Below are 12427 nucleotides of genomic sequence, written 5' to 3'. Positions count from 1 at the left end.
CCATCAAACATAATTTAGAAAATTCAAGAGGAGAAAATAGTCTCTTGTTTGTACCCATACGTTTACACTTTCCATTGTTTTTTCCAAGTACTTCCTTATATTCCTGGATTTATTCTTCTTATTTTTTATTTAAGAACCACCTTTAGCCATTCTTTTAAAGGTAGGTCTGGTGGCAACAAGTTCTCTCTTGCTGATTTGACAGTTCTTTCATTTTAGCACCTGAAGAATGTCCTAGCACTTCCTTGTGGCCTCTATGGTTTATACTGTTTACTGTCATTCAATTTTTTCCTCATTTCTCTTTCAATGTTTCAAGATTTTTTTTTTTCCAGTTTCAGAAGTTGATTTCAATGTGCCTTGGTGTGGATTTCTTTAGGTTACTGTTTTTTGAGGTTTGCTCTGCTTTTTTTAACCTTTACATTTATTGATCTTTTTTTGGCAATTTTGATTAATTTTCATTATTATTTACTTGAATACCTTTTCAGCCCCACATTCTTTTTTCTTTCCTTCTGGAACTCCAGTGACATAAATATTAGATATTTCATTATAGTCCCACATATCCTTGAGGCTCTGCTCATTTTTAAAGTCTTTTTATCTCCATTATTTGGGTTGGGTAATTTCTATTTTTCCATCTTCAAGTTCATTGATTTTTTTCCTTTGCCTCTTTCAATGTGCTGTTAAGTCCATTCAACAGATATTTTCATTTCCATTATTGTACTTTCTGTTTTAAAATTTCCATTTGGTCCTTATTTGTATATTCTATATCTTTGCTTTGGAACTTCCCTCTTTTTTTTGGCAAGACTTTGTATTTCTTTCCTTTATTTTAAATGTGTTCATAATTCCTAATTGAAGCATTTTTATGATAGCTACATATTATTTATTATTATTTATTATTTCCTTGTCAAATGATTCCAACATCTGTGCCATCACACTTTTGCCTCTAGAGATTGTCTTTTTTCATTCCATTGAGATTTTCCTGGTCCTTTATGTGAGCAGTGATATGTATGAGCAGAATCTATTGTGCTCTAGAAAGTTGGGTTATTATGAGACTCTGGGTCTTATTTAAATCTTCTTTTGTTTTAACAGAACTTCTCTGAAACCTAAAAAATAGAGAAAGGGGATGATTTTCTCATTAATACAAGGTGTGGGTAGAAGCGCAGGTTCCCCACTTGGCTTCTGTTATAACAACTTGAAGAAGTGGATAAGAGACACCTCATTACCTCTTGATGAAGGAGAAGCCCATGCTCATCAATGAGAGTCATTACCACTGGAATATGGCAAAAAATCCTAGCTCACACCTTGGATATAAGAGATTGGCATCTGTTACACTTGGGAGAAAATGGATAAGCCCCCCCATGGATCTTCGCTGATATAGGTGGAATGGGATTGCAGATTTTTCTGTGGTGTTTGGCTGAAGTAGTGAGATTATTGCCAAAAAGCTTTCTGTCTTGTTATGCCACTCCTTTCCTGGTGCCTTGACCAGAATAAGTCTTCCTTCATACTTTGTGTCTTCCCACTGGAAACTTCTCTAGTATTTAGTCTATAATACATAAAAGGCAGAAGGAAACCCAGAAAATTCACTGCTGTGTGATTCCTCAGGTCCCAAGATCCCTGGGTGGACTTTCTTCTTCTTATCACCTTTCACAGTCTACTTATGTTTGTTTTATATATAATTTCCAGGGGATTAGCTTTATTTAGAAGAAGAAGAGAGAGAATTGACTCTACTCCACCTTGTCTGGAACCAGAAGTCTCTATATCTATTTGAAAACTGAATCCATTGTTAAAGCTTAGGTGAATTCACAATTAATTATTTCAACATTTTAAGGAATAAATAAGTTCAATTTTATAAAATCTAGTCACAGAATAGAAAAATGTAGAAAACTTTCCCAATTCATTTTATGAAGCCAGAATAAAATTGATACCAAAATCTAATAAGGATATGTTTGAAAAGGAAAATTAAGAACCTATTTGTCCTATGAATATAGTTGGAAAAATCCTAAATGCAGAAATCAGAATGTTGAATAAAGTGTTGTATTTAAAGGATAGAAAACAACAAGTGAATTTAATTCTAGAAATTCAGGAGTGGTTTATTATTCAAAATTCAAACAGTGGCACTATGATAATATCATAAAAATAAATACCTGATTTGCCTGCCATGCCAGAGACCCAGGTTCAATTCCTGGAGCCTGCCCATGCCAAAAAAATAAAATAATAAAATAAATACCACATAGTAATGTTTATAGATGCAGAAAGCTATTGGAAAATTATTGCTCTTTATTTTTAACCCTTTGGAACAAGTTTCATTTTGCTTTGTCTTCTGTTTATGAAATGTGCTTCTTGAGAACAAGAATTGTGTCTTTTCCTTCTTTGTATATTACCAGAATTTTGGCATCAAAATTTAATGAAAGATCTTTCACACATTTGGATCTCAAAATATGGAAAAAAATCTAAATAAATGGTACACATGTTTATAATGTCATTACAGTGCGGTTGGCTCTTATCTTATCAAATTATATGTACCATCTTGTTACTTCATAGTTTATTAACTACAAATGAGTTCAGGTCTCACTACTAAAGTGTGTGTCCTTCTTACGAAGGCATTTTGAATTCTAGAGGTGCTCCACAAGTGTGGAAGGAGTTCAAATACTAAGGCTTGAAGCTATCCCATGACTTGGTTAGGGAGCCAAAAAGTTAACAAAAGATAAGTGGAAGTAGAAGAGACAATTGGAAAACAATGGCAGAAATGTGTTGGCTATTCTCCTGAGACAAGGCACCCACAGTTTTGATCATTAATGGTACACTTCTATCTGCTTCTTCCCACTGAGGAAATATGTACTACATTGCATTCATTTCTAATACTATAAAAAGGGCATTTTTGAGATATTATAATGATGGGAATAGGTCTTTACTCATGAGGAATAAGAAATGAAAAGAATCTCTGGCCCCAGTCTTCCACGATTGTCATTACTCTCAAAAGTTCAAGAGAAGTGGAAAACTACTTTGTCATTCCACATTTATTTTTGTTTACCATTTTCCATTTATGAATATTTTTACATCAGTTAAAATTATCTAATAAAATGACATGGGGAAATTCATAATGTACAGTTAGCTTAAAAAGTTGTTATAACATTAGATATGCACTGTGCTCTCAAATTCATATATATTATATACAAATTAATACACTAAAATATTAATGTTACTGTAGTTGAAATTATAGATGACTTTAGTTTCTTCATTTGGACTTTTCCAAATTTCCAAGATTTTCTGCAATGTGTATGTATTATTTATTTATTTAATTACAAACTTTTTGATTTATTTTAAATAATAAATTATTGCTTACTAAGTTAGGTATAATTAGATCTTTGAGACAAAATCCCTAAAGATTTAGAAGTTACTACCTTTCACATAGTTTAAAGGCACTACTTTAAATCACTTCTGGGATTACAGCGTCCCTGCTAAGGAAAACAAAGAATGATTTAAATTGGCTACAAGAGCCATTGTGGATCCTCTGAAAAATTTTAAGGCACAGAGATTGGAGCATACTTATATGACAGATCGATTTACTTACAGCCTATATGTACTATAAGTTTGGTTATAATTTATTTATATAATTATAAGATTAGTTATATGGCAGATTGAACATAAATTCAAGACAGGCCATTTAGTAGGGATGACAGCATCCCCTTAGGTCTACTTCCCTCGACTCTACCCCAGTAACCTGGAGCAGTGGGCTTCTTAACTACAAGCCCTATAGCATAGCTACAGCTTTAAGAGATCTGAGATGTTAACTGGTATGAGGAAGTACAAAAACAGTGAACTTAGCATGTGGACACATAAAAATTGATAAAGCACTGTACGTAGGAATGACGAATGTATGAATATGTTTCTATCTAAAACTGTGTTCTTTTTTAATATCTGAAGTCTCACCAGGACAAGCTGTCTACTTTGTGTGGAGAAAGTAAGAATACTACCCTCAGGTAGGGCATAATTGAAAATATTTGTTTCTGAAAGAAAATGAAAAAGGGAAATGGTAAATTCTGAATAATCTATTTTTTGTATTTTTTTAAGCTTTTTATTTTGAACAATTTTATACTATCAGAGAAGTTGACAGTTCAAAGAGTACCCGAATAACCCTTCCCCCTTCTAATATTAATATTTTAAACAACCATAGTGCAATCATAAAGAATGTGAAATTAACACTATATTTTATTATTAATTAAACTATGGAACTTATTCAAATTGCAACAATTTTCCACTAATATCTTTTTCTGCTCCAGAATCTTTTCCAGGATCTCCCATTGAATATAACTGTTATCCTCCTTAGTCTCTTCTAGTTTGTAACAGGTCCTCAGGTTTATTCTTCTTTTTTAATTTGAAAAGTTCTAAATTTTCAATTTAGTTGAAAATATATATGGACAAAATAATTATTAAGTCAAGGGAATATCTTGGAAATCTATGAACATACTTTTAATTTATTCATTTCTTCTTACCATGGAAAAATTTTTTAAAAATCTGCTTAGAGTCCAAATTAGATTATCAGGTGTGAAGAACAAAGTTACTTCATAAATAATAGGGAAACTAGTTGATTCAGGAAGTAGAAATGCAATATTTAACACTGGCAGTTTCCTCCTAGGAATATTCCAGGATGGGTGTGGCATAGCATGATTCAAAAGACTCCTTGTACGAAATGTGAAATGCTGGCTAAGTTTATATATGCTACAAACCAACTACTACTACCTTCTGTGTGCAAATACAGGTAGATGACAGGCATATGCATGTGATCCATGAAGGTTTTCTTTCCTTTGGAGTTTTTTTCTCTTCAATAGGCACTGGAGACCAACCTAAACACAGACCCTTTGGGGGAGATGGACAAAACTCAGGAAGCAACAAAATTGAAACTTTACCTCTTTTGGGACAGAAATAAAGAAGCAAAGGTAACAGAAGTCCCTGCTGTTTACTCATGGTCCCGCCTATCCACCAGGCACCTCCTCTTTCTTTTCTATTGGATGGTATTTTTGATGCTTTGGGGTACATCCTATCTGGGCTGCTAAGCTTGGCCACATTCTAAGTAGTGGATTCTAGTTTTGAAAGAATTAGGGCTGTGTCAATATGTCTGCTCAAGGTGGACATATTTGTGAGGGTGGTTGAAATCAGATCATTAAATGCAATCAATTAACCTGCATAATAAAGCAGAAGAAAATCTCTCCAATTTCCTATCCATTGATGTTCTCTTTCCTCCTCGGGTTTTAGAGAAAGCTGGGCTAACAAATGCTTCAATGTCTTTGACTCTGTGATGTCCTAATCATTAGAAGAATAGAAATATGCTAACTCTGGCACCAAGGTGATTCCTGACTAAGAAAAATTTCAAACATTTGTTTCAAAATTTTATAATCAGAAAATAAAAGTTCATTGAAGAAAATATGAAAATGGTTAAGAAAAATTTAAATGCCCTTATTTTACTTCCCCTGACTACCAAAGAACTGTCATGCAATGGGTTGGCTTACACAATGGGAATTTACTGGCCCATGGTCTTGAGGGTAGAAATCTAAAATCAATGCACCGGCAGGCAATGCTTTCTCCCAGAAGACTTGGCATCCTGGGCCTGGCTGCCAGTGATCTTTGGTCCTTGGTTATTTTACCACAAGTTAATGCTCTTGGTAGCCTCTCCTGGATTCTCTTTTGTTTTCCAGGTTCCATTGATCTTCAGTTTCTCGATGCTTACTTTGGCTTTTTCTTTCTCTCAGACCTTCCCTATAAGGCATTCAGTAATAGGACTAAGATCCATCCTGATTCAGCAGGGCCACACTTTAACTGAAGTAACCACATCAAAAGGTCCTATTTATAAAAGTTCATACCCACAGGAATAGATTAAGTTTAAGAGTGTATTTTTCTGGGGTACATAGCTCCAAACCATCACAGCCACAAATCCCACTTTCCAAAGAAAATCATTGTAAATATTTTAGTGTGGTTTCTTCTAGCCACACACATATAAAATTGTGATCACTTATATCACCATGAATATGACACTTTTATATAACATTACATCACAAACATTTTCCTCAATTCTTCTCCAAGATTACAGTTTCCATAGGTATAACAAATGAGGGTATTTTTCCTCTTATTTTATAACATATCCCACCACCACCATCAGATACCAGATTGTCAGTATCCCGAAGGGAAAACAGTGCAACTATTGGTTGGATCTTTCATGGAAAAAAATAAATAATAATAATGATAATAATAGAAATCTTTGGCTGACTTTTAGAGAAATACCTCCAGAGTTTCATCATTTAAACTAAGTTGGTCTATGTCAAGAATACTAAGAATTTGTAAAAAGAATAAATTTTGTATCAAATGATTTTATATATAGCTAGATGAACATAAAGGTTTTTTTATTCACCTATTTGTTAATATTGATGAATTTGCAAATGTTAATTTAGAATGTCTTAAATTCATGAAATATATGACATCACATTAATACATAATTGGATCTGGTTTGAGTATATTTATTTATGATGTTTACATATGTATCTAAATGACAGTGAACCACACTTTAATTCTTTCTTTGCCAGTTTGGGGTGAAAAACCATTTTGGTTTGGTTTGGTTTGGTTTGATAAAATAATTTGCAAAGTTTTCCATGATTCTGAACATTAAACCATTTATGTAGTATAGATATTGTTTCTGAAAAGAATAAAATAACTCTTGTGTTCAGCAAATGTTTTGAAGGTGAGCATCTATTTTTTCACAATTGGATTAGTAATTACTACAGTATTTGCCATGCAAAGTTTTGAATAAATGAATAAATGAAGGTACTATGAGAGAGTTGAGCATATAGTTCTGCAGAACAGAAAGTAACAAAGTTTTCCTGGAAAAGGCAATAACCATCTGGGAGGGGCTCTTACAGTTTAAGATAAGAGCATTTATAAAAGCAAAAAATGAAAGAGGTTAGTGTTTGGAGTAAGTTGCAGGAGTCCAGCCTGGCTGCTGGAGAGCCAGAGGGAGGGGGAGAAGTAGTAGCTTTAAATTTTCTAAATTTACTTCTCCTGGCTGCCGAAGAAATGCCATGCAATGGGTTGGCTTCACAGTGGGAATTTATTGGCCCATGGTCTTGAGAGTAGAAGGTATTTCTACTACCCTGAAGAAATGGCTTGAAATTTTCTAAATTATAGGGACTTAGTGGTGGCAATCCAGTTGAGAAGGACTTTTGTTGAAGTTGTATATCATAGCAATATATATATATATATATATAGTCCACCATTTTGCCTAGATTATATCATTCTATTGGAGTAGCTTTTTAGGCAAGACTAATGATGTTTATCGGGGAATAGACTTTCCAGTAACTTTTCCCTTCCCATAGTCATGGGATGGGTAAAGGGGATGTGGCACAAAATAAGATGGAGAGGTTAAAAATGAGCATTTTATGATGGGTTGATTCTGTGTTTTTCTACTTTTTCTTATTGACTCTAGATATGGAAAAAATGACCTCTTCCATCCTGGACCTTTTTTAACAGAGAGAAAGTGAGCCCTGCCTCTTTCATCCCTTTCTCCTTAACACTCCACCTCCCAGAATATAAGCAGTAAAGTCAGTGCTCTTTTGTAACAGGAAAAATTGACTTCTCTCCTTATCCTAAATCTTTTCTTCCTCTCCTTCCTTCTACTTTGTAACAGCTGTGCTCAAATGAATAAAAACTGCCTCAACTCACACCTTTGAGGAAATTGTACCAGTGGGAACTGAGCAGGAAAGCACAGGAAAAAAGGAGTCTCTTCCAAGTTTCTAAAATATTGGTACCATTATCTCTTTTTAAAATCTCCCCCAAACAATTATTTAGGCAATAACTCACTAATAGGGAGATAAAAAATATATAGAAAGGTAATGAAGAAGACAGGAGGGCTGCCCTATGTAACTTTCATGATCTCTGGAAACAGGAAAGCCGGGCAAATGTGTGGCTGTGGGCTAAGGGTAAGATAAGGGAGACATTTTCTCATTCTGCAGCCACAGTCCAGTAAATACAAGCTATCACAGAAATACAATAAAGTATAAGGCACAGTCCTTGTACTAAAAGTTTACTGTTTTGCTTGGGTATCACATCAAACAACTAGGAAACAATTGACTAAAATAGCTGAGTTTTCAATAATATGGTTGCAACCCATATGTAGTAAAATGGGATCCAGAGGTAAAAAATGGGATCTGTTCTGTGAGAGGTAGAGTGGTGTTCCATTAATGGCTGACTCTGAAGCCAGACTTCCCAGTATTAAAGTCTGGCTCTCACTTTGTAACCTTGGACAAGCTATTTTAACTTCGCTTTGTATGGTCGACTGTAAAATAGGGATATAGATAGCACCTATCTCATAGGTTGCAGTGAACATTAAATATGTTAAGACATGAAATGTGAGTATAACAGTACCTGGAACAGAGCTAAATCTCAATAAATATTAGCTGTCATTAGTTCAGTCACACAAATATTTACCAATATGCAGTGAGAACTTTGTGTCAGGTACTATTATATGCACATTTTCATATATTCATTCAGAATGTTCACTGTTATGACATAAAAATAGTATAAAAGTTCGAGGATGCATTCCAAAGCATCAGATATAAAGATTGAAAGAGAAAATTATCACTAAGTATTGAGTAAAATAATATTAACTTGCCTAAAAAAAATAAAATACACATCTACAAATTTGGTGACAAAAAAAATGAAGAGAGAAATGCAGAATTTAGAGGAATACAAAAGTAATGAATACTAAGGGAATGGAAATTCCAGGTTCTAAAACACCTGTACATAATAGGAAACCAGGCTCTTTAGCCCTTGGAAGCTCCTGGGGGACCAGTCTCAAATGTTTTCAGATTAACTCTCAACTGATCCTTGAAAGAAGAATGAATAGATGCCCATTTTAGAAGAGAAAATATTCAAAGCCTTTCCATTAGGGTCCCAAACTTTCATGCCATCATCTTAAAAACACTAATGATTTTTCCTTTCTGAGACAGTCAAGAGTACTAATAATGACAATAATACAATCAATTATAAATGCATCATAATTGCAGGTACCATTTTTAGCCACCTATTGTGACAGAAACCTTAGAGATTTTATGTAACTTCAATCCCACAATAAATTGCCAAAGAGTTATTTTTTCCCACATTTCAGCATGAACTAGCTAAAGCTCAGAAAAATTAAGTAACTTATCCAAAAATCACACCCAAGCTAAATGGTATGCTGCTGATTGTATATGTTTTCATTAGAAAACTGCCTTCATCTTAGAATATTCATTAACAATGAGATTGCTTTATAACCACATTTGAAATTATATTGTCTCTATTATTTTCTTACAGGCCTGGCATATCCCAACACAATTCTTGGAGATATTGGTAGCCTTGCCTCTGCTGTTGCATAATCCTAAATACTATTGAATCTCTCAAGTACTTCAATTTTATCACCAATAAAATTAAAATATTCCTGCCCATCTTGATTTCCTGAGAAGTTCTTAAAAAATCAAACAAAGTAATGCCACTTAAAGTGATTTTTTTTAATTTGCACTATAAATTTACATTTCCCTGAGTCATGTCCTAACTGAACTCTGCAGGTGACATGGGCATATGGAGATGGGAAATTTTTCTGCGGTGACTGAATTCTTTCTGGTGGGGTTTTCCCAATACCCAGAGCTCCAGCTTTCTGTGTTCATGTTCTGCCTAATCACGTACCTGATAATCCTCCTAGGAAACAGCCTCCTCATTATCATCAGCATCCTGGACTCCCGCCTCCACACCCCCATGTACTTCTTCCTTGGGAACCTGTCATTCTTGGATATTTGGTATACATCTTCTTTCATTCCTCCAATGCTCATCATATTTAGGTCTGAGAGAAAATCCATTTCTTTCATTGGCTGTACTCTACAGATGGCGGTCTCCCTTGGCTTAGGCTCCACTGAGTGTATTCTCCTGGCAATGATGGCCTATGACCGGTACGTGGCTATTTGCAACCCACTGAGGTACCCCATCATCATGAACAGAGTGCTATGTGTGCACATGGCTGCGTGGTCCTGGAGCATAGGCTTTCTGATCGCCCTAATACAAACAGTTCTAGCAATGATATTGCCTTTCTGTGGGAATAATGTCATTGATCATGTTACCTGTGAGTTACTGGCTCTTCTTAAACTTACCTGTTCGGATATCACCATAAATGTGCTCGTCATGACAGTGGCAAGTATTGTTTTACTGATTATTCCTCTGTTGTTAATTTTCATTTCCTATGTTTTCATCCTCTCTACAATACTGAAAATTAATTCTGCTGAAGGGAGAAAGAAAGCCTTTTCTACCTGTTCAGCCCACCTGGTGGTGGTAATTTTGTTCTATGGTTCAGCCCTTTTTATGTACATGAAGCCCAAGTCAAAGGACACAAAAACATCTGATGAGATCATTGGACTGTCTTATGGAGTGGTCACCCCAATGTTGAACCCCATCATCTATAGCCTGAGGAATAAGGAGGTAAAAGAGGCTGTGAAGAAAGTCCTCAGCAAACACCTGCATCTATGGAAAATATGAAAGTCCTTAGGCATGTGATGGCTTCACTTGTGGAAAAGACATGTTTTTGGTGTTCACAGAAGAAGTTGTGGAACCCAGCATGATGAGAGTTTGTGTTCGTAAAGCCAAATGTAGGATGATTCATTTTACCACAGACAATACCCATGTAAACATTTCTCTCTCTCTCTCTCCTTCTCTCTTCTCTCTTTTTGTCCTTATCTCATCTCCTTTCCTTCCCTCCCTTGCTCCACTCTATTTTTCTCAGTATTTCTCTTTTTCTACTTTTTCTAATACTACCTTTCCCTCTAGATTTATAATTCTCTATTTCTATCTCTTTCTCATTCTCTTATTCTCTTCTTTTCTCAGTGACATTCATAATTTTTAAGCAAAGAGTCACAAATGGTTCCAAGTCCTTCACCCTTCAGAAGTCACCCTTTCTTTTAGTAGGTAAATTACAACAGTCCAACCTCTATAATGCGTGAGTGCATACAGATATCTTGTAAAATATTGCTGAGGGATTTTTACATTTTCTCAGTTTGGGGTCATTTTTGTTTCCATGTTATACTGAGCTTCCCATCATTCCTTTCTGATAATCTTATAACTATTTCCCCATGGCATTTAAGTTCCCTACAGTCCATTTTCTCCTCAAAGAATATGTTTTAATGCCTTTTAAAAAGCATATAATCAAAAGGCTGTCATGTTTAATACTTAGCTTGAGAATAAGATATAAGAATACAGTAAAGGAAATCCTTTAGTATTTAATATTACTGTTCCTAGTAACTATTAGACATGTTTCTCACAAGGATCTCTTAAAACCCTTTCCCTCTTTAGCTCCTGGCCAGCCACCTGATTGCTGAAGCCAATTCATTTCCTTCTTCTCTAAGAATCAAGGCTACCCCAGTAAAAATATATGGGTGCATAACCCAAAACACTCTTAAACATGGCCCTTCCCTAAAGAGCAAGTGTGCCTATCTCCAAAAGAGACAGCATCTTCTATTTTTATCATTCCAGAAAGATGTTTGGGCAGTTTTAAAATTATGGCGTGTCCTCATTATTGCATCAATAATTCAGGAAGATTGGACTGCAGTCTAAAGACAGCTTGTCAAATGTATATGTTACACATTTCAGGAATAACAAATATGTAATTTTAAAAATCACCTTTACCTATCCAATTAATTGGAGGGATTAGTGATGAAAGGAAAAACTCTTCAGAACATAATATCCACCAAAGAATTTGGTTTGTCTCTTTGCTGTCACCCAAAGTAATGATCTTGAGTCCAATTATTTGTTGGATTTCACCCTTCCTGACTCAACACCAATGTCAGAGAGCAGATATCCTATCCTACTTCAAGGAAAAGAAGTTCATAATCCACCAAATAATGTGCAAAGGCAATTTTACACAACAACCAAATCTCACAGAATTAAAAGTATTCGGTTCAAAACTTGATGTTTGAATCTCCTCTAAAACATCCACAGTGGGCTGTTATCCATCCTTTCTTGCACATCTTTAATGACAGGTAACTCACCACTTCCATAGGGATCCAGTTGTGACTATGAGAGAAATGGTTTCTTTATATGAAACCAAAATCTGTTCTTTATATTCCCCATATTTTGTTCTCAGTTGTAGTCTTTGGAACAATATTCTCTGCTGTTTTCTTTTTTTCTTTTTTGTTTTTGCATGGGCAGGCACTGGAAGTTGAACCCAGGTCTCCAGCATGGCAGGCAAGAACTCTACCACTGAGCCACCATGGCCCACCCTGCATTTATTTTTATAACTAAATGTACACTTAAGTTCTTAGAATTAACACAGATATTTTAATTCATTCACTTATTCATTCAACAGACATGTGAGTGCTTACATTCTTCTACATAATGGTAAACAATATGAACATTAGGTTTTAAGATAGGA

General features: G+C 34.9%; 2 protein-coding genes across 3 annotated transcripts in view; both read left to right on the top strand.

Annotated features, from left to right (window-relative positions):
- LOC143667035 (olfactory receptor 13C9-like) overlaps window positions 1-12427 on the top strand; it is a 713098-nt gene that overhangs the window by 529329 nt on the left and 171342 nt on the right. The gene's annotated exons all lie outside the window — the stretch shown is intronic.
- Window positions 9595-10539, top strand: LOC143659272 (olfactory receptor 13D1-like). Its single transcript, XM_077132064.1, has one exon. The coding sequence runs from the start codon at window positions 9595-9597 to the stop codon at window positions 10537-10539; it is 945 nt and encodes a 314-aa protein (XP_076988179.1).

Source organism: Tamandua tetradactyla, chromosome 2 (assembly GCF_023851605.1).
Source record: "Tamandua tetradactyla isolate mTamTet1 chromosome 2, mTamTet1.pri, whole genome shotgun sequence".
Taxonomy (NCBI): domain Eukaryota; kingdom Metazoa; phylum Chordata; class Mammalia; order Pilosa; family Myrmecophagidae; genus Tamandua; species Tamandua tetradactyla.
This window is presented reverse-complemented; position numbering and strand designations above follow the sequence as displayed.